The sequence below is a fragment of the Platichthys flesus genome, chromosome 4 (assembly GCF_949316205.1).
Source record: "Platichthys flesus chromosome 4, fPlaFle2.1, whole genome shotgun sequence".
NCBI classification, from domain to species: Eukaryota; Metazoa; Chordata; class Actinopteri; order Pleuronectiformes; family Pleuronectidae; genus Platichthys; species Platichthys flesus.
This window is the reverse complement of record NC_084948.1, coordinates 20,402,905-20,428,307: the sequence shown is the minus strand read 5'-3', so window position 1 is coordinate 20,428,307 and position 25,403 is coordinate 20,402,905. Positions and strand designations below refer to the sequence as shown.

The window sequence follows — 25,403 nt, the reverse complement described above, 5'->3', positions numbered from 1 at the left end:
TGTTGGAACTAAAAAGCCTGTCATGTCTTTGTCAACACTTCACTTAATCAGTTTAAGAGTTGGAAGACTGAAGGCTGGGCACTGAACAGACAAAGGCTGCAGTGACAGGAGGTGGATGTAGCTACAGTTTAAGACTTTAATGTAACTGACTGAGGATAATCAGATCAGCTGATAAGTTAATAATGTTTAAGGACAAACTGGGTGGAGAAAATACGCTTGAAGGATAAGACTCGTTTCTTAAGACAAAGCAAAGAAGGGAAACAACAAACACAATGAATGATAGACTGATGAATGCATACACCCATTGATATGGCATAACGAAATAACCGCATCGGCCAATGCCTGTGCTCAGAAGGCTGAGCCAAAAATAGAGTTTTACTAAAAGGCAATTTTTTGGCGCTTTTACAGTCATGTTTAAGTAAAAGTAACATTTTCAGATATTACTTTATTTATTTACATATTAAAAAGATATAAAGAGTGCTTTTATATATTAAAGTGAATAATACAGTCGTACTAAATGAAAGTGCATTTAAGCACAGAACACTTGCAGCTATTGACCTTCAGTCAAACACCATTGAAACACAAATATGAGTCGACCATTATTCAAGGTAAGTGATAGAGCTCTGAGGCTGAGGAGGGTGAGAGCGCTGTGCAGGTGGTTTGTACCGATGACAAGGATCCGCGTGCTGGCAGTGATGCTTGTGACCACGTTGGTGGCGACACACTCCCATTCTCCATGGTCTTCCTTGCTGAGGGACAGAAACTGTAAGCTGCCACTGGGCAGGATGTTGTGCTTACTCCTGCTTGGCTTCCCCACCTTCAATGGACACGGACATCAGAGTAACATGGTTAAGATAAACCTAGCACACAGGACGATCAAGTCTCAGGAGGTGAGTGTGTTTGTGAGATGCACCTTTCTCCAGGTGATGGATGGTATGTCAGGGTCTCCAGAAGCAGCACAGGGGATAACTAGCTCTCTCCCAGCCTCTTGACGGTACTCCCCCCCAGGCCTCACGTTAAAGTAAGGGGGATCCTGAACACACACAAACACACACCATGCAAACTAAGGCAGATCATTCTACTCTAAAACATCAGACACCACCAGACATGAGCAGGGATGTACCTTTAGCACCAAAGTGGCAGGGGGGGACATGCCCATGGTACCCAGGGCGTTGTAAGGCACACAGGTGTAGGTGCCCAGGGAGTCTTCTGTCGCCTCCGCCACCCGGATGCTTCCATCAGGCAGCAGGCTCCAGCCGGGGTACTACAAGACAAGGGGCCATTTGAAAAGGCTTCAAATCAGGGGTCCTGAAATCTGAGGGTCCCGTTTAAATGTTTCTGAACTGCCCAAGGGATTCAAATAAACGCCTTTCAATCATATCAATAAGAAGTGTTTATTAAAAGCAAGCCTGCCTTTAACAGGACTGTGAAATACTGTTTGAGCTCAGTGACAGTAGATGAGATTTTTGGCTTTCAAATTCAACAAAGTCTAATAATAAGAGAACAGATAATTTGTTAGAAATAGGGTCTGAGCAAAACTTGTTGAGAGTTGATCAACTTCAAGCAGGAGCATCTCTACATGGGATTTTATATTTAAAGGAAATATAATAAAATCATAGCGGTAATTAAATCTACAGTACTCAGACATGCAGGGCTGCGGGAAAAGCCAAACGAATCATTTAAAACATTGACTGGTGTATGGAGGAGTTAAAGGGAGTCCTGAGTCAGACTGACCTTCTCCACTCGGAGAGGATAGCCGTCTTTCTCCCACTTCACTGATGTCACAGGTGGGTTGGCGTCCACCGGGCAGCGGATGATGCCTGGCAGTTTCCGTGGGACGTAGATGACCGGGGGCATGTTGATCACTCGGGCAGGGTCTGAACATTAAAGAACGATTGTGGTGTTAGAGACGTCTGAAACATAATCATGCAAATACAACCTTGGCAAAAATGTTATGGATGTATAAACTCGTAGAACTGTGAGAAAACCATGAATAAATGTAGAAAAAACATTAGGACTGAGTCCGTTTGTGATGGAAAAGTGTATTTTATGAAAAGCATTGTCAATAATTATCTGTTGAATTAACCAACCCTGGTAATAGTTCTCAGACTCCTGCTGTTGGATTGAATTAGATTTTTGCACATTTACTTTATTCCTTGAAGAGAATTCACTCAGAATCTATAAGACTTCCTTAAAGCATAAAGTAAAAACAGTTATCCTGTTGTACCTTGAATTAAAGTACTCTCAAGTACCCGTAAACAAGTATGATTGATCCTGGTTCACTCAAGCTGGATTCCTGGGATTGATTTTCAGATGTTTAAAACAAATCAGGCTCATAGTAAGTTTAACATGAAGCCTCCAGGACCCTGATTTTGTGATGTTCTGCTGTATCTGATGAAATCAGTCCCTGCAGTGCTGTGACTCCTCCAGCTCTCTCTCTCCCTCTCTCTCTCCCTCTCTCTCTCTCTCTCTCCCTCCTCCGTCTCCTCCTCCTCATTCCGTGGCACAGTAATCAATGACCAGCTTTAAGTTGGGAACAAATTAGCTCAACACGCACGACACGGCCGAAACCGTCAGATGGCCGGGAGAGCCGCTTGGCTCCCATCAGTCTCTGCTGATGAGGAGGAAGGTCACAGTTTGATTCTGGGGGGATTGAAAAGAGACGAGGAAAAAAATGGAGCCTGAGCACGAGTCTGTCTCCATCTTTGTGCACAGGAACGAGTCTGGAGTCGGAGCAGATAATAATTCAATCATTGAATTCCTTTGAGAGGAAACGACAAACGGTCAAAAGGGGATGAGTCCAGATGACGGGGGGGGGGGGGGGGGGCTCTCTGCTCCCTCTCTGAAACCACCTGACCTTGAAATTCAAGAACGTTACTTTGCATTACGGTGGTGGAGCAGCGCTGCCGGTAACACTAGAGCAGCCTCCTCCACGAGCAGCCTCCATACTGCTGCTGTTCCTGCTGCTGCTGCTGCTGCTGTTCCCTTCTCCTCACGCAGCCAGCGCCCGCCCCTCCCCCGCCACTTTGTTGCCACGGTAACACTCACACTGAACAGTCAGGTAGGCCGATGCCGAGGGCGAGATGCCGAGGCTGTTGCTCGGGCTGCAGGTGTATTTCCCAGCATCCTCCGGCTTGACCCGGAAGATGATCAGGGTGCCGTCGATGAGAATGCGCACACGGAGCTTCAGGTCGCTGCAAGACACACACACACAGATTGATTTATTTAGATTTTTTTGGTCACACACCATGTTGCTGAAACACACACACAGGAGAGAGCCCCCATCGTTTTTTGTTTTTTTTTCTGTTTTCTGAATTACATCAATGTGCCATAAGAGAGCAGCAGAGAGTCAAAGAGCAAGCCGCTCTGAGAGGGAGGCAGAACACAGAGAACAGAGCGACAGATTCAAATCAATCTGCCAACTGTCATGGTCGCCAAATGGTACAGGCTTCATGTTCTCCCCCTCGACGCCATTTAAAAGGGAACACGCTGGTGATGCAGCACACAGTCGGTTTGCCTCCATTTGTGATGGAGCTGCTCTCTTTGTCCGCACAGGGAAATAATTCAACAACTAATCAACAAATAATTCAACATTTAATCGTTATTTCACACACAACAGTTTTGAAAATTAAATCACATATGTTTATTAAACATGGGATGAACTGAGAGGTGGAAGGTAACTCTTTTTTCTTACCCCTACAGATGCTTTTCGACTGTGCAACAGAAACCATAGTGCAAGATAATTTCATTTCACACTGTGTGAGACGGATCTAATAACATGTGTGGGAGACTGTGCGATGTCAGTTTGCTGCACATCAGATTGTGCGATGAATTTGTGGTGAATTATAGAGCAACGATGCAAATTGAGTAAAACACAAGAGAGCAGAGGTACGCAAACAGCGCATGTCATCTATCTCCGCTTCGTCTCGTCCACATTTTTGTTCAGCGAGTGTGCACATGGCTGTGTTTCACTTTTATTCAAGATCGCACAAATATCTCTGTCATTTCATGTCATAGTCTGGCCTGTATCGGTCATGTCCCTGTGAGAATCGGGTTAGGGTATGTGTTTTGTCCCCACAGCTTTAAATCGGGCCTCAGTGGATGTGTGTCAAAGTCAGATTTACGGGCACAGTTGAAAGAAGGCTACCTTAACTTTTAAACCACTGCATATACCAAGCCCATTATTATGTTTTATTATTTCAACTAAATAACTTGATTGAACTTTATGATAATAATACTTGTCTTTATATCTGTTTGTATAGTATATGCACGTAAGTCGCTTTGGATAAAAGCGTCAGCTAAATGTAATGAAATTTAATTTCTCATGGCTGGGACATAAATAAACCTGAAACTTGACCTTGGATACATGACTGGTTTTTAATCACATTTTTCTCATCAACTCCCACCTCAGGTAAAAATCACAGTCTGGTCCCTTTACTCTATTGGAATAACTGAACAATTGAATTCTGTCTGATGAATTCAGGCTCTTCTCCTGTGTTACACAGTCCTGTAAAATCGCAATATATGAAAATGCCTTATTAGAAAGTGTTACCAAAAAAACTTTAGTGAAAGCTGTTTAACTATTAGACTGGACGCTTCCTCTGTGTGAGGTCCACAGACACTTGTTTTCACTGCCAGTCAAAATCCCATTCACTTGTTCCTCCCTCCCACTTGTTCAGTCTGTCACTTGCTCGCTGTATGAAAGCCTCTCCGGCTCCAGGGCCCTGCTCTGGGGAGACGCGGCGGAGATCCTGGCTATGCTTCAGATCATCACTGCATGAGAGGCAAATCATGACACAAGGCCTGAGTCATGTGGTATCGCCATCAGAGCGCACTAACTCGCTTGGCACACTCCAGACTAACCCCCGCCAGGCCCGCGCTTACTGCCCCCTGGAGCCATAGCAGGACAGGGCACAAGCACGCGCACGCACACACACACAGACTCACACCAAGACAGAACCTCAAAATACAGCACAGCAAAGGGCGCAGAAACCAAATGTAACTCGCATTACAAAAGCTTTTGGATAAAGTCTAGTGCAGCCTGTGCAGAGGTTACTTCAATGACCGACTCTTAAAGCAAGCGGCTGTTAAGTCTTAACCTCACTCACCGGCTTAACTAGCATGTTTCCCTACAAAGACGCTGCAGCTACTGCACAGGAGTGAACTTGATCATAACTTTACTTCTTGAAGTAGACGTTATCCTCCTCCCAAAACCAGGTGTAGGTCAGGTTGCCTGGATACGCCTCTGCCTGGCAGGTGAAGAGTGCATTCTGGGATATGTTGACAGTGACGTTCTCTGGTGGGGACACGATGTATGGAGGCCCTGGGAGAAACAAGAAACAAGGATTTTATGGTCTATATGAAACAGCTCAGGCTACTGTTTTTACTCTGTAATAATCACACTAAAAAGGTTATTCTGCATTTCTTTACTTGTCTGGGTAGTAGCTACAATTAAATCCCTTATGATTAAAATGTATAAACAGTATATAAACACTGCTAAATATAGTTTAAATTAATAAACACTTTACTACATATATAGTGTGCTTTAAACCATGTTTTAAATCCATTTAGAAACACTGTTTATACAGTGAATGAATGCTGAATAGTCTTTTTAATCTTTTATTAAAGTTAGCTCTTTACATTTTTATTAATATTAGCTTTTTTGCATAAAGTAAAGTAAAATATGTTTTTTATGGTCAAGAGCATGTCTCAAACTCAATACTTTAAGTTACATATAACATTTACATATCACATAAGAATAATACTTTTAAAAGATAAATACATATAAATATTAAAGAATGAAAAATAATTAACAAATGGTCACATAACAACAACAAAATTACAATATGGAGGAAGTTCTTTTTCCGTTAGATTTTTTGGCGATGCATCATCTGTTCAGGATTTTATAGATTTTAACTGTAATAATATATATCTTTATATATATTTGTCTTATATAAAACATATCCAAAGACATGATACAAATAACCATGCCTTACCATTAACAAAGTACTGATAATGGCTCAATTACTTTGAGTACCAGTAATCTCACCTGCTCTTGTGACAGAGCACAGGATCCAGTTAAAGGGATGAGAAGTATTATTAAATCCTATTAAACCTTGAGGACTTCACTGCTTCCACTTGGGGAATGTAAACTTTTATTCTGAGCGAGATCGTGTGCACGTGCTATGTATTATTTACAATCTATCACAGCAGCGTGATGTAAAATACAGCGAGCAGGCGGCCATCATAACCTTAACAGTAGTCAGTGCTGAAGCTTATGCGTGCTTCACATTGTAACCTCCTCATCCCCGAGGGGCTCCAGGTTTGTTCTTAACTCTCAATAAAACAGCAGAAGCCATGAAAGGTAAGCTGTCTTTTATGAGTGGGCCCAGATACAAGCCTCCTGGTTATTTTCCTCTCAGCGTGCGCGGCTTTACACAGAACATGAGATGGGACTGCTGACTGCACCGTGCGGGTGTCTCACATAACAATTAAAAACAGATCACTGCAGTGAGAATCCTGACTCCAAAGAAATCGGTGTGTTATTGCTCTGGGTACGAGTCCTAATCACATCTTCCTTTTCCTTCTGTCTTTCTTTTCCTCACAGCACTTTTCATGCCAACATCCAGGGAAAGGCAACAACGGGAAAAACGTTTTAGTTTCACTGCGACACTTTGCATTTCTATTGTGTTACTTAAGTGTAAATAATCAGGAGATTTATGAGGTCAAAGGTAACACTGTGTGCACTCAGTGGTGAAGCATGTTTAATGCTGATATTACGCTGATTTAATATGACAGCGGTTAATGAGGTAAATGCAGAGGCTAACATTCGAACATCAACATTAGTGTCAAATGCAATATTTTATCTGCACTCTGTTTTCCAGTGCATATAAACACATTATACTTTATTAAAAAAGCCAGTTTGTGACAATATACTGTTGTTTTAGGACAATAGTCGTGGTTGTTTTCCAATCTTTTGAGAATGAGCATGAAATATTACAATAAAACTCATAATCATTCAAGAATATATAGAATAAACTGTAATGAGAAAAAGTTATATTGTGTGACTAAAGTACAAAATGTGAGAGAAAAGATCTCTGTCTTGCATAGAGTATTTAACAGTACACAAACATGTCATGTCATCTCACAAATCCTATGAACCTTTGAATTCCTACTGCTGTAGCTATATTCTCATAAAATCAACTAGTTTTGTTTCTGTATATTGGCCAAACCAAAAATTTAAAAGATTTAACTATAAAATGTGCTAATGATTATTACATTGTCCTTCATCATGACAAAGAAATGTAACTAAGGATTGATTTTTTTAGTTTGAATCATAAACATCGTAGAACAAGACACTTTGTAGTTTAGCTTTTTTTGAAGAAGTTGTACTTTCTTGATTCTTGTTGTTCTGGGTTTGTACCCTCATGGTTGAATGTACTTATTGTAAGTCGCTTTGTGTAAAAGTGTCAGCTAAATGAAATATATAATGTAATTCCTTTGCTCTGTTTCCACCTACAGAAGTCAAGGATTAAAATACAACACCTCTGCTGTCAGAGCCAGACGCTGTGCAGCTTGTTAAATACTCCGTGCTGTCCTGCTCCATCAGGAGACGGAGAGAGCTGAGGGCTGGTATCACAACCATCTATCTAATCTGTGTCTAGCAGAGAGCCTAGTTAATGGACCGGAGAGAGACAGTGACGTGCTCGCAGACAGATCCTGTTGTACACACATGGCTGTGCACAAGAGCCGAGGCCCCCAGACTGAGCTATTGACTGACTGATAAAGACCCACAAGGTGTGTTACATGCATCAGTAGGCTACACCAATGACTTACATGGCTCTGCTTTCGGATGCTACCCCAGTAAATGCCTTCAAGTATAAATAATGGAACTTAAATGGTGCAAATGCAACACAAGGCTGCAGGTAGTCTGTGGGAAACACGCTTTTACATATTTCTAGATATGGCCATCCATGTATGAACAGTGTTTATTAGCTAGTTGCTTTGCAGAGGCCTTGTGTAGCACAGCGCTCATGGGATGGAGACAGTACCTTGAACCAGCAGACGGGTGGTGTGGAGCACTTCTCCCTGGTCACTGTAGGCCCGGCACGTGTACGCCCCTCTGTCATCTCTGGTGATGCCGAGGATGTTCAGACTGCCATCGTGCACCTGTGGTCACATGTGCAGGAGACACTGATCAACACGAAGATAACGTTATAAACACATGTGCTGCATCGCGTGTGCCAGGTGGTAAATGACAGTGGTGCAGGGAAGTGTTCAGATCAGAGCTTCGACAAATTGTTGACTAATCGATGATTGACAGAAAATCTAAAGTTAACCGATTTATTTTTGCTAGGAGTATGTTTCCAGCTCGCCAAACTAGCAAGTTAACAGCTGTTATGCTAACGTGGTAGCATTAGCACAAATTTAGACATAGTAAAGGTAAAAGTATATTGGTAGTGTAAACACGATTTCACTCACTGGTTCAGGTAAATTACATTTCTGTAACTCATCGATTCATTATTTGTTTTAAACAAATGTCAAAAACAGTGTAAAATGCTTCCTTATTGTTTGTTTCCTCCAAATTAGCAAACCATAACATTTGGGATACAACTACAAGTTAATCCATTATCAAAATAGATGGCGATTAAGTTTTGTTGATTAATTAATCAACTTACTCTTTTAGCTTTGTATGTATCCAATGTTTAGTTGTTAAAAACCCAGTGGCAGAATAGGAATAAAAAATATTCAAATTAAAATATAGATTGAAGGAAGTTTTGAATTGGAGCTCCAATCTTGCAAAAAACATATCAGACACTTAAAAACCATAAATGTGTCACATTTAATAAAATCAACTCCAGGTCTGACTCCTGCATGTGGTCACCGTGGAAACGTCAAACTCCGGGTTGCTGTGCGCCTGCGTCCGGACTCTGATGAGAACCAATCAGTGGTGAGAAAACACATTAACCAAAGCTAATAGAAACATCCTCATAAATTATGCAACATGTTTGCTAGAGGCTCTGTCCATTCAAGTCCCCCACAGCTGTAGTCTGTCCATTCATGCAGCCGAGGGAGAATCCCTCCTATTCATCTGTCCCTCAAGTGTTTTACAGCTTTTGGCAAACTTTATCATCGTCACTCACATTGTCTATCACAAGATAACACTTTGTGTGTCACTGCCGCGGTACACAGGACGTGTGGGATGCTGAGAGCTGGCAGTGTAAACCAAACACTGACGTGTCCTGAAGTGTCAGACGGAGGCTTGGACAGCCACTTGCATGGATTCAAAAGTTAGACGAGGTTAAATCAATAGGAAATTGATTCAAATGATCATTATTTTAATCACACTTGAGCTGATTTGGCATTTTTTCTGTTCCTGGGCGGCCTCCTTCCTGTACCTGTAACTTTTACTGGTCAGTCATTTGAGGCAAGTCGTTGTGATAAATCAACTATAATCTTGGTATATGTCAAAATAAATGTCATTTCTTGGCATTTTCTCATTGATTTCTGTGACTCTTTATGGAAATTCTTAGATCTAGAGGTTTAAATGTGTTTTGTGTAATTTGCGTGAATTTGATCTCCGGAGGTCTGACAGTGAACAAGCTCGCTACACAGCAAAGTTCCCCCTCGTTCACTTTCTATGGGACATGAGCAGATCACTTTGCAAGGCATTGTGGGATTTGATGTGAAAGAGAGGATATAGGGAAATCAAACCTGGGACCTGCTTCCCAAGGCGTACAGGCCTATGTGGTGCACACCCAAACCAGTGAGCTATTGGGTCACAAGCTAATGAGCAAGGTACTTGTGTAAGTTCGGATATTTCCTGGTCTGCAATGTTTTCTCTCAAGTCCAAACATTCTGAACTAAGGCCACTTTGCATCTAATAGTTACTTTGCATTAACACCGATAGTGATGCTTCTTTTTTATGTTTCACCCGATCCATAAAAATCAGACACACACAGTGCTGATTGTAGATGTACATTTTGCAGGATGCCACAACACACAACGGACATCAACACACGCCGGGCTACGGTTGAACCTGATCCAAGGTGAAGGAGAGAAGATTAAAGAAAAGGAGGAAATCTGCAGGAGATGAGGAAAAAGGGACAGGAGCCGTGTAGAGGAGGTGGGATATGAGATGAAAGCAGAATCTCAATCTCTGTGACACATCCACAGAGACCGACAGGCGCTTCTGAAACAGCAGGAGCTTTCTGTCGTTTTCCTGCTTGCTGTTTTTGTGTGTGTGTGTGTGTGTGTGTGTGTGTGTGTATGTGTGTGTCTGTGACTTGCACTTTGGAGAAGAACCCTCATCATCTCCCCTCCTCCTTTTTGTCCTCTCCAGCACAACCGTTTTATTTAATATCGCTGTTTTGTAGCTGCTGCTCTGCATAACGACGTGAAGAGGGGAGGAGGAGGAGCACTCCTCCTCCTCCTCCTCCTCCTCCTCCTCCTCCTCTTCCTCCTCTCTAACCCTGTCTGTCACATTCCCCCTTTTCTCCCCGACGTCTCCATGGATCTGAGCATCCTGGTGAGCAAATAAACTCACGCACACTCTCACCCCTCGTCTCTCCACATGAAGGAGCTTTCCCAGGTTTGATGTCTGGTAAACAGAAGGGAGGAAAAAAAACTGAGCTGCTTTTCTAGATATTTTTTCAGAACCTCACGACGAAGCTAGGGAAGCGTGGCATTTGGCTCGCACCGATTTTCATCTTTAATGTAACACTTATATTAGCGCAAATGCAATATTGATGCAGGGGGATTAATAATGCAACAGAATGTTGTCTAATCATTTACTGAGGGGAAGACGGAGGCAGAGATACCAGAGGAGGGAAAAGGGAAAATTAAAAGGAAAAAACGGGGAAAGATGCCGTGAACAGACACTCGCGTATGATCCTGTCACTTCCTGTTCACTGTATCACACGGGCAGCTGCTGAGAGAGGATAGCGCCTGCGGCAGTCTGCCATATCAGTGACATAGTCCAACGTGGAGGCATGTGGGAAAGGAAGGAGGCGTCCACCTTTTACAAAGTCCCACCTGTCAAAAGCAATTACAAGCTGCATGAGACGCTCTTTAAAGCTCTTATACTAGAATCCACAACCTGCTATGATTAAAGAAAAGATTCTGGCTCTTTTCGTAATGAGCTGCTGTGATTTCACCTCGAGCGTCATCACCTACGTACATCTGATTTCTTTTTCTTCCGTGATTGACTGACAGCTCGACTCCCAGGTGGGAGGGTGTTGCATTCAGTCGTCAGCTCCACGTCTAGAAGAAGAGAGCGCCTTCGATAGTATATTGAGCAAACTCGAAGAAAAGGGGACATTCGCACTATCGAAGTGATCGGGGAGTCTTAGTGATCTGTGCTGGAACGACGTGAGGAGTGTGTGCGACTCACACCGTAAAAAAACGGATGTTTATGTTGTTGGTTTATGAAGCTGAGACGTCTCCCTGCTTTCAAACAGGAGCAGAAATATCTTCTCATGACATCAGGGTGCCTGCGTATGGGAGTTTATGCACAGGAATAAAAATCAGACATCGCCAGACGACAAGGAGACATGAAGCTTGCTTCCAGTAGTTCGTCTTAAAAGTGTTAAAATGATTCAACCTGGTTTTTTTACATGTAAGGGAACAGATCACAGAGAAACAGGAGGAAGCTGCGTGACAGTGTAGTCCACAAGTCTGAAACTTTGAACTTCTTTCAGGTTAAAAAACATTTATTTCTCAAATATTCCCATTAATACTTGTGTATCCCTATATTCCGAACGTATTCTACAACTTATCATCATCTATGACAAACATTTTCAACACTATAGCATCTATTGATATTTCTTTAGCACACCAACATGACAACTGGGCATTTGCCTGAGTGAGATACAGACCATTACATACTCTGAGCACAGATGGACCCACTGGACGACACCATCTGTGCACCAGCCCTGTGTCTATTTTTGCACACAATCGTAAATCGGAATTATGGCCATTGTTTTGGTCTTACTGAATATTTTGCGTCGGTTGCTAGCTCCTCCCCCTCCCTAAGCCAGCTGATTATTGGTTTTGGGTTTCCCTGGGCCGAGCAGCTGAGCAGAGTGCTTCCCCCTTCCTTCGCCTCCACATACTGGGGCGGCGTCGCTGTGAATGAAGGCGGGGCTGTGGAGAAAGGGGAAAAGGATAAGTTGTCAATACCACGATAAAAGTTTATGAATATTAAACAGAAACAATCATCGTACAATTACATTAAAACCGTATTAAAGAGTTTCAGATATCAGACTCTTTTGGATTTTGAACCGTATATTCAATGTTCACTTTCCCAGCATCCTCAAGTTTTCATGATTGGCAACCACAATAGCAATCTACAACTCTGAAATCAGGTGGTAAACATGGTAAATATCATACCTCCAATATTATGATCTGCATGTAACCATTCTGAGCGTGTAACCATGACTGTAGACGTGATATAACATTCTATGTATTTCTTAGATCAAAACAACATGGAGGCCAATGTACAACTAATAAACTGCAACTCATAGTGCAGTCGAAAAACAGTCTTGCAGAAATAATGTTTGAAAAAAAAATATTTTGGAAAAGTGTTGATTCAACTGTACTGTTCATTTGGAGGTGTGTAGTCTGTGGTGCTGTCAATCTGTGTATGACGGGTGTGTTCAACATTTTGTCCCAACCATTTATATCAACAATTTCAGACCTTGTTTAAGATACTTTACAAGATACATCCTTCTCTATGATCATTAGGTAAACTGAACACTATAACCTTCTCAAGGTGGCCGAACAACATTTCTGAAATTCATCCCACCATCCAAAACCCAGTCGTGACACCAGAGTTCTAAATTTCAGTCGGCATTGAGGCGCTGCTCAGGTCAACCCCCGCTCGGTGTAGGCTCAGCTTAACTGGACAGAAAAAACGGTGCTTGCAAAAAAAGGTAGATCAGATGTGTTGCTCCCACAGTTTTGTGTCCCGGCAGGACAGTGGGTGGTGACGATCTGCCATTTATTCTCCAAACCCTAACAAGGCCACTTAGCGGCATCACTGCGTCTCCACCTGATGTTTCTGTGCTCCGCCGACGGCCTCGGGGGGGCTCTTCATCTCCTCCTGCAGGCAAACAAGCTGCAGGCTCCTCAGCCGGCTGCTGTCTCAACATTATAGTTTGATTATAAATAGTGGCACCATGTTTAGTTAAAGAGAAAAGAAGGTGCCGCTGTACAAGTGGGTCACTGCTCGCCGCTGGGAGCGCGCTGGCTGCACACAAACACCTGGTACGGAGTCATCAAATCGCCCAATTAGCACATGTAGACATCTGCCTGTCCTCACTGCACCCCCACTCATTACATTATATGATACATTACGTTAATGGAGAGCCTAATAAAATGCATGACTGGTTTATGTACCTCTCAACGACACATTTGATGGGTCAATGGTCACAGTCAACAGATCACAATGCTTCATTTGACTTATTAAGAGGCAACGTCTCACTTTATGTTTGTGCTTTTATCCGAATATATATATATATATATATATATATATATGTCTGAGCTTCTTCTACCTGCATCTAACTCATATCTTTCCATTGGAACTAAATATATGTACTCAAGTTCTTCACTTAAGTACAGTTTTTTTTGTAATTCCCTTTTCTGCTACTTGCTACTTTGACAAAACAATTCAGACTATAATATTTTTATTTTGAATAGACCACTACACTTCAAGTTGTGTACTGAGTTAAGTTTTTACCAGAATTAACCAATTGTTACCAACATTACAAATTATCAGTGTCTATTTGTGACTCATATTTCAGAGGTCTGTGAGCATTTCCCATCTACACTTCTCACATGGGTTCATATAAATAACTGTTTGAAGCCCAAAAATGTAAAATTATCTCATGTTTCTAAAATGAATCCAAGACAGGGCGAATCAAGGGCGACTGGACGTGGCTGCAGATGATTGAAAATTTTTCACCTCTCTTCTTATCTGAAGCAGCCTCTTCAGGCGACTGAAGAAGCCTCTTGGACGAGAGGTGAATCGTCTTCAAGTGTCTGTGACCAAGTCGCCCTTGATTCAACCTTTCTTAAACAAACATGACCTGGATGACTCAGAATCTTCAAAGACATTTTTTTATATGTGTTTGTCATATGTAAATAAAGCAAAGATTTGTAAAACATATAACAAAGAAAAAGTATTTTTATTACTTTTCTCCCCCATTAATCATCTCATGTCTCCTCAGAAGCATTTTACAATCCTCTGGACGGATTTTGCATTAGAACTTAAATGTTCAAGCTGGGCTCATTTTAGTTACTTTATTTAATGCTAGGTAGCCTATGATGTTAAAGTCTTTATCAGACTAAACATTATGATTTATGACTTATTTTTAGGATTAATCTTAAACTTAAAAGTCCCTATACATTTTTCAAATAAATATAGTGCAGATTAAAACGATAACAAAGTAGCAGAAAAAATAAATACTCATGTTACACCTAAGTACTGTCGAGCACTTTTCCACCACTGCTTTTTTTTACTAAACGATCTGCATATTTTAAGTGCCGTTGTTAATTCTAATGCTAATTTAGATTTCGCTGCAGGGATCAAGCATCAGCTGACAGGAAGTAGGTGGCGCACACACACGGCGGTGGCGGCTGCAGGTAGATCGGTCGACCTGGGAGTTGTCTCACTTCGTCGGGTGCAGCTCATCACAGAACAAGTATCTCTGTGGCTGTGAAACCTGGGAGTTGCTCCACAAAAAAAAAAGAAAGTACGATGAGCATCAAATTGTCGCCCTACTTATTGCAACTCTTCATCAATTATATGCATTAAGAGATGCTTGAAGATGCTGCGTCCCCCCCGCTCCTAGCCCTGGACCACACAGCACTGCAGCTTTACTTCTTGGTTATTCACTCAACAACTCGAGAGCTCCTGCATCATTTTATACCCTCACTCGGTCGTGGTTGTCTTGTCTCCGCTCCTGAGAGAGGGCGGCTACATATAGGACACGTTTTCAGTGTAAAACATTTCAGTGTATCTTCTTACAAAGATGAAGGAGGCACACAGGAGACGTTCCTTCCTCTTCTAATGTCAGAATACCCACAGTATTCGCAAACGCACTCCCTTCCCCCCCTTTCTTTAATGGCAGCAACGATGGTCACTTAGTGAAGGTGAAGGTCTGTCTTCAGTATTCAGCAACACTACACGACTGTGAAAATATAACTTTCAAATCAAATTAAATTCTAATTTAATTGCATTGACAATCTTACTCAGGTCAAAGTAATTACAATCAGCAAAAATGTACCACACATATCAAAAGCTCAAAGTACTCAACAGAGATAAAAAGGTCCCCTGTGACTATTGTTCTGTAACATGTAATTATTATTACTCACGCAATGACACACACAACTGTTGTTCTCCATCTATTAACATGATATTGCAAAAATAATTATGATTTTCATGATGGGTTTATCTTCTGATGATATTTTTAGATTAATTGGTTGAAAGGTTTGTAAAAAAAGATTATATTAAAAATCATCGCCACCACTACTATTGAAAAGTTAAAATCTCTAAATTGTTGTAAATAAAATAAACAAAATAGAAGATTTTCACGTTTGAAAAGCCGGACCTACATAATTATACCTCAGAGTGCATCTGTGCACTGTGACAGTGTCAGGTTTAAATACAGAACAGATAACGTGCACACTTTACCCTTGTTATGTTAAAACAGTGTTGAAATTAAATATTAAGGCTGTCGAATTACTATAAAAACGTGGCCGATTGGCCTAAGTAGGCCACACATTTGCTCTAATGGGATGAGATTTCATTCTATGTGAGCATTATTTAAATCTGCACCATAGGGTCCCCTGTGGTCCTGAGGGCTCCACTTGTGGCCACATCGGGCCCATTAGTGAGGAATATACGGAGCTGCCGGACAGACGAGCTGACATTTGAGCCCCAACTGGGTCAACAAAATGGGACCTAACTGCCAGACCATCAGTAACCCAGTGACACAGAGGCAGGCTCTAACCTTTTATGTCTCGGCGTAGATGGTTAACGCGGCCGTGTGATGTTTATAGTTTTTGATCTCTCAAAAGGCTGCTGATGCTTGAAGAGTAAAGAGGAGAAGGAAGGACAGGGGAGAGAAGAGGAGAGAGGAGAGGAGGAGATGGAGGGAGGGAGGGGGGAGAGAGATAGAGAGAGAGTGGCCTCAGTGTCTTTTTCGGGCACAAGGCCTTGCCATCTGACACCTGCCACTGAGTGGGCATGAATTCCCTGTCCACTTGGCAGGAAGTGAAGGCCAGCGAACAGGAACTCAAAGGAGGAGTGTGTGCAAATACCAACGGCCAAAGGAAATGGGTGCCCTCGGTGTCTGAGAGCAGGCCAGACGAAAATGGCACCTGCTTCCCTCACAGGCAGCCATTTAGAGGACGACAGTAGCATAAAGTCTCATATATGAATTCCCCTGCTCCGCGTCTAGACGCTGAAACAACGGCTGCTATTGATATTTCCACAAACGCCTGTCTTTTATTCAAACCACGCACCCTAGGAAAAAAACGACATCTTTGTTAAAATATGAGCCGCACACTGCCGGTGCTGTGGCTCTTCCGCTGCACGCCTTAAATACATGAGGTCATCATTAAAAATGCCAAATACATACATGACACTCAGGGATATTATTAGTTCTGCTCCAGCCCGAAGAGCTCGGTGTCTGATGAAAGGCCTGACAGGAGAGAGAGCAGCAGAGGAGGGAGGGAGCGAGCAGTTGGAGTTAAGAGAGAATACTGATGAGGCGGGCTACAGAGATGCAGTATGCCTACACAACAAGACATTCATACACACCCACGCACACACACACACACAGAGACGCAGACACACACACAGATGCTCACAAACTCCAATCACCAGAGTGTGCAGGTGACACTCGGCCGCAGAGTACAACCTATTCACTCCCCAACTACATCTTCAACCAGCAGACAGAGATCTTATTTAGGAACACACACACACAGACACACACACACACACAAACCAACAATCAGACGCTCACATGTCAACGTCGATGTAATGCGCAACACGCAGAACAAATGTGACCGACTAACACAGCCCGACACACAATTGCACACAAAGGAAAACACAATGTTCTGCATTGATAATAACCATTTATACAGATCAGCATTTTTCATTCCAGAGTGATTATGCGCTGCAATGGACTTTATAAATGGTTCCTTACGCAGTATTTTGCATACAGCGCGTTGTAATCATTATTCAAATACGGGAATCGCATCCATTGTCAAACATATGCATCAAATCGAATATGCATGAGTTTTGGCACAGCGCTCATAAGTTCACAGACCAAAAATATACATGTGAATGAGCTTGACACCACTGAAGTCTCTCTCTCTCTCTCTCTCTCTCTCTCTCTCTCTCTCTCTCTCTCTCTCTCTCTCTCTCTCTCTCTCTCTCTCTCTCTCTCTCTCTCTCTCTCTCTCTCTCTCTCTCTCTCTCTCTCTCTCTCTCTCTCTCTCTCTCTCTCTCTCTCTCTCTCTCTCTCTCTCTCTCTCTCTCTCTCTCTCTCTCTCTCTCTCTCTAACTAACAAATGGAAATAAAATGGCTTCACGAAACTAAACATATACTACTACTGGACATGGATCTGCTGCATTTACTTTACTGCATCGTGGAAACCTGCACAGAGACAAGCATTCAGCTTAATACAATATGCGTCTGAAAAGCATTCGTTACCTGAAACAGACACGGGGCGGAAACATTTACGACACAATGGTACCATTGTCTCTGTCACACTTTGCACAGGAGCGTCTGAGCCACTGGGGCATTCCTGGGAAATGCAAAGGTGCAGTTTTTTCCCTGTTCTTTTTACGCCTGGTCATCAGTTTGATCGCTCTCAGACGATCCCTGCCAAACGGCCGAGGGAAACAGGCCACAATCAATTTCCCTCTAACCAGACTCCAGAATCCCGTTTTACCCGAGGACTCATTGAAAAAGAAGCTGCGGCTCTGATTCGAAACAGCATCAATGAATCCACTGATGTTGCACTAATTATTAAAATGTAAATATGAAGCCTTCCTTTTCAGCATGTTTAAGCATATATATACGATCGGTCAACAGTTATATCTACAGTATGAAGCCATGCAGTATATTTACATTATTGCTTACATCGATAATTAATCATTATCTGTTTGAACATCAGCTGACACTTACCAAAGTATTATAGGTTTGGACAAATATATTAATACACAGTTGTAGTTAATCAAAGCTACAAAAAGCACAGTCACAATTTAAACTAGAACCAAAGTTAGGATGAGAAACAGACATGGAAAATATCCCAGTATGACCACAAGTGTTTATCTGAACTTCTGTTGCAGAAATAAAATCAGAATGGCTCTTAGTGGAGTGCGTTCCTCCGCCATCAGTTCCCTTATGAATCCACATGTATGCTAGATGCAGATTTTCATTTGGATCTGCACCAAATTATATATCAGATACTCATAGATAACAGGGCATTAAACACGTCTCATGTTTTTCATCAAGAAACATAAATTATTCTGTGAGAAATCAACCAAAATGTTGGAAAACACCCTCTCAAAATTTGAAAGAAAGTGAAAATAACAAATCCTGGATCCACACCCTGATCCAGATCTGATTTCTGTCTTGACCCAGCCCTCCACAAAAGGTCAGTGAAAGCACTAAGTCCTTGGCCGAGGCCAAAGTGTAAGAGATCAAGCGTAATGTAAAAACTGAAATCCACTAATGTGTGCAGCACTGAAAGCTCTTTATTGAAGGGCTGAACATATGATTATCATCAGACCTTTTTAACAAACTCAAGATTACCACATATGGATCTTAAATATGTGACGCAGGCTCTTTTTTCCCATTAACACCCACACACACACGTATTCCCAGGTCAGAGCACAGCCTGGATGATCCAGTGACTCACCATTGACTGTGAGGTGCACCCAGCTGCCGTTGTGGAAGGTGTCGTACTGTTGCTCCAGCATCAGGACCCTGCACTCGTACCAGCCCTGGTCCTCGGAGCGCACTGGGTCGATCTGCAGGGAGGCCTTCCCATGCAGAGAGGCTCTACCTGCACATGAAGGGAGAGAGGAAAATAATGACACCGGGACCAACCTCTGCAGAATATATAAATATATTTAGCGTTTTTTTTTTCTGCTTTTCAAGACAAATGCTCTTTTCTCAGCGATGGTCGGCTCCTCCATTTGATCTCACACCTTGTAGCTCTGCTGGTCACCACAGAGATCCATTATAGCAGATGGGGGCTAAGTGGTCCACTTCAACCATTCTCTTTTCTTGCAGCATGAAACACAGTCACATTTGCATCAACAGTAGCCCTTAAGTCATGGTTTACTTACTATATTTGAACAGGATTAGGAAATTCTAAATAATTATTTGGTCAATAAAGTGGTTTTAACATCGTATATTCTTTCAACGAGAATTGTTTGTATAAGGATTACGCGCAACATAATGTAAATCCCATGTTTTTTCCCTCTCTCTGAAAAGACTCCATGAACTCAGACTTTGAACTGGTGGTTATTAAAATAAGCACAAGCCCAAGGCGGAAAGTTCAAGTCGAGTGTGACAAACAAATCGTTTCTACCAACTTATTCCTGTTCAGGGAGAAAAGCCTTCTGCAGTTTGTCTAAGCACAGTAATGGAAGATAGGGGGACGACTCGCTGACGCTCAAGTCTCTACCAGAGAAAAATAATCACCAACGCTTAAATTCATATCTTCAGAGCCTTCAATCAACCTGACTTACCAGACTGCTGGAGATGACTCAAATGGATTTCAAACACTATACAGATTCATGATAAACCTCAAATGGTGTGACAGACTCGTCGCTAGCTGCTAAGCATCCGTTATTTGCAAGATGCCCTTCGGCTCACACGTATGATGCGTTGTGTTGTCACATGACATGAGCTCTAATTGGGTTCTTGGTCTTTTTAACTATACAGACACATAATCTGTCCTCTTATCTTCAATGAGCCAATTTCCCAAAATATCAAACAAATCCTTTTTGTAGAACTGCAGCTTGTCGTTTTTTGTTTTAATTAAATTATCAACATATATTGTGAAAGTTAATCAGCTTCATAGGTGCTGGATGGAGGGTTTGGTTTTTCTTTGGACACCAGCACACTGGCTGTTTCCCCTTGTTTCTACTCATTTATACAAGTTAAAGTAACCAGCTGTCAAACAGTTTGACAGTCTAACTTTAATAATTTTTCACCTCAAATGTACAAAAATCGGGCTCAAAGTGTTAATATTTACCTGCGAGCCACACACCTTCATCAGTATTTAAAAATTTCAGTGAGCTTGTGGAGAGGGACCAGAACTTTCCATCAGAAAAAAATAAAATCCTCCATTTCTTATAAAACGTCTCCATCCACGCCTCTTTCTTCTTCAAGGCTGAGGATAAATTGGAATTCTAAAAGGAGGAAATCACCAGGGAAGAGAGAAGTTCTGGAAACCAGGCCTGGTGAAATCTTCTGCTGCTAAGCTGTCTGTCTTCAAGCCCGCAGCCCGCTGCTCACATGGCTGCCTCTGACAGCCCGACTCAAACACTCGCTTCTGCTCCGTCTGACGAGTGTTCTCGAATGAAGCATTTCCCCCCAACTTTGATGTGTAGATGTACTGTAAGCGCTGATCTCTGTTACTTCAGACTGAGTGTCAGGCAAATATATTGATGCTCAGGTCGGGCTGAGTTGCTCTGGCAGCGCTGTATATAAATGCGAGGGATAGATACCCCGACCCTGGGAGTGCTGCCATAGTTGGGGTAAGAACACTGATGTTTTTTTGTGAGCAGAAAATCAATGCAGCAGAGAGGAAGCACGAGGGGAGCGGGGACTGCAGTCTTGCGGTAAAAAGGGAGCTTGTCTGTAAAAAGTCGGGTCTATTCTTGCCTGGGCAAGTGCTGAGGTGGGGCGGGTGGCGGCGTGAAGGGTAGGGATCAGCCTCCCATTTGTCAAGAAGCGAGAAGGTGCAGCTGTAAACGGAGTTAACGGCACTGTATCCACGTCAGGACCGCTCCCCCGGGCATACACCACTTACACAGTACAGGGTTCTGTCAACTGTGAAAACAGACGAGCTAACACCTTGTTCAGATGACATCACGGGCTCCGTCAGGACGGGAAAGCTTCCCAAAGGAAAAACTAAAGATCCAAAGTGACAGAGTTGCGCCACTGCAGCTTTAAATGCCGAAAAAACACCAAAGCTAATTAAAATTAATATCAGTTAAACATTTTCTACACTTTTTCATCCTATGTGATATACAGTAAGAACATATTGATTTGTCTTTCCAGTAAAAACATTTACAGGTTAAATAACAGAAACAAGTGAACAGCTTATTTACCAATTATTCCCTAATAATTTACTGTACTTTATAGTGAGCATTAAATTCAGATTTCAGACACTTTAAATCAAGGTTATCAGCATCCAGTTTTGATCTCCACATTCTAATCACCTGGAGTCCAAAAAAAAAAAAACTTGAGAAAAATAATGTTCAAGAGGCATTAAGTGTGCTGTGAAACTCCAACAACATTGACCTTTGACCTATGGACAAAGGTCAATGTCAATGTTGACAAAGGTCAATGTTGACAAAATCTAATCACTCAAGTCCAAGTGAACCTATGTGAAAATTCTGAAGAAATCCCTTCATGACATTCTTGAGATATCACATTGAAACGAGAGGGACAGAGCAGCGAATGGAAGGACACCCTGAGAACACAAAGCCCTGGGCAGCAGCTCTCGCCAGAGCAGAGGGTGTGAACACGTGGCATTTTACAACAATACCCAACATCCTCCTGAGTGCAAGTAGGAAAAGTGTCTCAGATCGGGATAAAAATACTCGCTGTGTACGTGTATGATTTCCAACAGCGTGTCCCAGAGCGGGAGAATCTGACACTAAAGTTTCACAAACTGCCCGTCTGAATTATTGAGCGCTTTTGCCTGAGTAGGGAACCGAAATAGACGTTTTTAAATGTTGTAATTTCCATATAGCCGCAGGATAAACTGGCAAAACAATCACGGATAGATTTTAGTCTGAGGGGGGAGACGGCGTTCACCATTTTTTAGCCGTGAATTAAACAGGGAAATACACAAATGTTTCCTCTAACATTTGAGTACCATGTTAAACTGTAGCCTTCCTAATAATTAGTGGGACTGGAACCCAAACAATCGTCACTGACTCTACGCTGTAAGTAGATGGATTTAATATGAATGGAATTAAAAAGCTTCTGCACCTACATATAAATAGAGTATTTATGGTAAATCAGCTTTTACTGTGGGAGTCACTGTGTGATTGTATAACAGCACAATAACCTTATCCTCCAACTGTTTTCATATTGAGTGATAACAGTTCATGGGAACGGCCAAAATTACGTATTTTGGATCTATTAAGCTCCTAAAAGAGCATTTCATAAGCCACAGCCCGGTGTCATTATCACACTGTCACCGTGCACATGCAATCCCCGGGAACACACTTTAATTTCTGTAATGAGGCTGACCATATTCGCGGTGCATCTGTTCACTGGTAATTCCTCAACGGTGGACCTGACGGCCAACGGCAGCGGCCCGCTGCTCGCGCCACACTGAGCACAGAGGAGTGCGATGCCGTTTGAAAAGTGCCGGTCGCCTGTTCCCTGCTGTTAGTCAGGAGGTTAAAGTAAACAATGAAACGCTCCAGCAGCTCCAGAATCTACAGTGGCCACTACAAAACCAAAAAGGAGGGTTCCCCAGTCGGTGAGTCCCTGCCATTAGGCTCCTCTGCAGCGATGACCTTGTGAGGAAACAGCCCACAGGGGAGGAATTTCAGCAAATTCAATATTATTCACACCAGATCCCTATTTTTAAATACAGAGAAATCTGTCATGTCAACATGACGCCGACACTAGGAAGATCAAGGCTCCAGCTTTTTAAGACAAGCCGTGCTTTGCCTGTATTTCACAGTGTACTGCCGGGTCAGGCGGGGGGGTTTTGTGCTCGGTAAAGAGGTGCGAACAGACAGGGATAATTCTGACCTCGTTTCCAACAGCTCGCCATCTTGTCACAGACACTGAGGCAACATCAGAGGAACCAATTTCCTGCTGTACGGAGTGTGAGCGAAGGCAGACGCAGACACACTGTCTGGGTCAGGAGACAGAGACTGGAAGGTTGTACGATGCGCTGACAAATGGGGGGAGAAAAACGCATATTTATCGTCATTAGGAACATCTAATGCTGCTATCGATTTTTTCCATCTAAAAACATAAGCTGTTACCAAAATGTACAACTCGACGGCTCCCAAAAGTGATGCCAAAATGTCTTGATCGCCCCCTAATGGCCGGCTGCAGACAGGTCATGAACCACGCCTCCTCAGTGGGTGGGACGTGGTCCAAGAGAAAGAGTCAAAGTCCACAACGAATGCATTTTTCTCAGAAATGGCCTCTCTCATTTAAAACTCTCTATAGCCCCTTTTTTCAACAGTTAGAATACTTTACACTATTTTGCTTGGGTCTCCAATTTCGAATGAATCACTTCCAGTTAACATGACTCAGCAGAAGACACAGGTTTTTAATTGGCACTGGTGGAAAATTCACACCCAGGTAAATGGGCTTATATCTTCTTCTGTTTTTGGCAGTCTAGACATCGCACCTTCTCCAGCGTGACGTTGTGACACGCATTGAACTCCTGGGCGTTAGAGCATAAATAGAAAAGAAAGTGATTGTACTTATTGTTCTTACATCTCGGGAAAACATGCCATCGATTTTTATTTTTGTTCGTATCGGGCGAGATGCAACACGGTGACTCAGTGAGGTGAGAGGGCTTCACAGATTCCAGAGCAAATCTGTGACATTGAACATGAAATAAATCAGAAATGCAAACTACTGTACTTGCAGTGGGAGGAGGAGTAAACGGCCTTTGTTTTACTTTTGTTACTGAAGTTGTCTTATTATCTCAGTACAAATATCACTGATCTACCAGACTGCATTAGCAGAGATGCTAGCAGACTTAGAAATGCTGCAGTTTTCATTGCAGTTTCAGCACCATCCCGAATGTGTCTTCCCTCCGAATGGTACTTCAGCTGTTTAGGCTTTAAATACAAAGCGTGGTGCAGTACACAGAGGTCTTTACTGTAAGTACTAAGAGGAAGACATGGCCGTCTTTGCAGAGCATGGCTGGTTATTGAGCTGCACTTTGTTCTGCTCTAACATGGCGATCGGGGGCCGTGCAGTGACATCTGCTGCGTCTGAGTGCATGGAGGGAAGTAACCGTGTCTCAGCAGAATTTACGACTGCATTGTACATACGTGCTTTACTGCACAGTCCGGGGATGATGCAGCACAGAGGACATATATCTCAGAGTCAATAGAGTATTGTTATAAAAAAAAAGGGTTAGGTGCAGTATATATAGAATGGAGATAAATCATGGAAAGACTTGCTTTTATGAAGCTGTAACAGATTATTGGATTTTAATGGAAAAAGTTGATTGTCTAGCCACCTGAAGCCAGAGGAAACACTGGGAACACAATCCTGACATACACTCATTTGCCAGAGACATATCTGTAGTCTGCCCTGGATGCAACAATAGAAACACAAACGTCAGTATAAATGTAACACAAATCACCTGCACTACAAACTGCATCGTCAAAATAGACCATACAGTTGAAACAACATCTCCTAAATCCAGTTTAAACAAAACCTGAATATAATAACCAAACTGTTGGATTAGATGTACGTCATAAACTGGTAACTGAGTGTAACTGTCTTAAGTTGGTGCAGTGATAGTCGGTGGCAAGTTGAATTAGTAACTGGATAATCTGTGCAGCTTGCAGATACAGAGCGACATTAGCCTTGGTTTGGAGTCTTGTTTCTGGCCACCTGGTGAGTCTCTCAGTTTCTGGTCTCCTGAGGGGAAATAATGGCTCTTTAATGGTTTAAGGCTCCACTTTGTTCACCAGCTAGAATCAAACTTCACTTCCTTGCTCTTGGTCTCTGTACAGTCAGCTTATAGAAGAAACAGTCCCTTGCTGTGGCCATAAACTGAGCACTTGCCTGTGTGGGAATGTTCAGTTTCTCTATAATTGTACTTGGTCTTGACCTTACGTGCTCTGAGATAAGTTATGATTTGGCACAATGCAAATAAAATTGATGTGAAAAAATGCACTATGCGATCAGTGACCCTGAACCAAAACGGTGCTGATGCAGCTTAAAGAACTAAAACAATGAACTGAGAGATTCTGTAAAGGCCCTCGGAGCTCGTGTGACCTGCAGAATTTACATTTTGTAAAGTGTAAAAGCTCAAAGGAGGCAAAAGAAAAAACAAAAACAGCACTCTTTTGAAATGTCCCCATTCACTATGAATCCATAGATGAATAAAATCAAAGCAAATCCCAATAAAATCTCATTCTCCTG

The 25,403-nt window shown here is 42.4% G+C and overlaps 1 protein-coding gene across 1 annotated transcript in view; it reads right to left on the bottom strand.

Annotated features, from left to right (window-relative positions):
• igsf9ba (immunoglobulin superfamily, member 9Ba) overlaps positions 1 to 25,403 on the bottom strand; it is a 60,275-nt gene that overhangs the window by 19,472 nt on the left and 15,400 nt on the right. The window contains exons 3-11 of the mRNA XM_062385521.1: positions 18,937 to 19,083; positions 11,993 to 12,144; positions 8,052 to 8,169; positions 5,182 to 5,323; positions 3,049 to 3,194; positions 1,735 to 1,877; positions 1,124 to 1,264; positions 914 to 1,033; positions 667 to 817 (exon numbers count right to left, since the gene is read on the bottom strand). Coding sequence (XP_062241505.1) covers positions 667 to 817; positions 914 to 1,033; positions 1,124 to 1,264; positions 1,735 to 1,877; positions 3,049 to 3,194; positions 5,182 to 5,323; positions 8,052 to 8,169; positions 11,993 to 12,144; positions 18,937 to 19,083 — 1,260 coding nt within the window. The remainder of the gene's footprint in view (positions 1 to 666; positions 818 to 913; positions 1,034 to 1,123; positions 1,265 to 1,734; positions 1,878 to 3,048; positions 3,195 to 5,181; positions 5,324 to 8,051; positions 8,170 to 11,992; positions 12,145 to 18,936; positions 19,084 to 25,403) is intronic.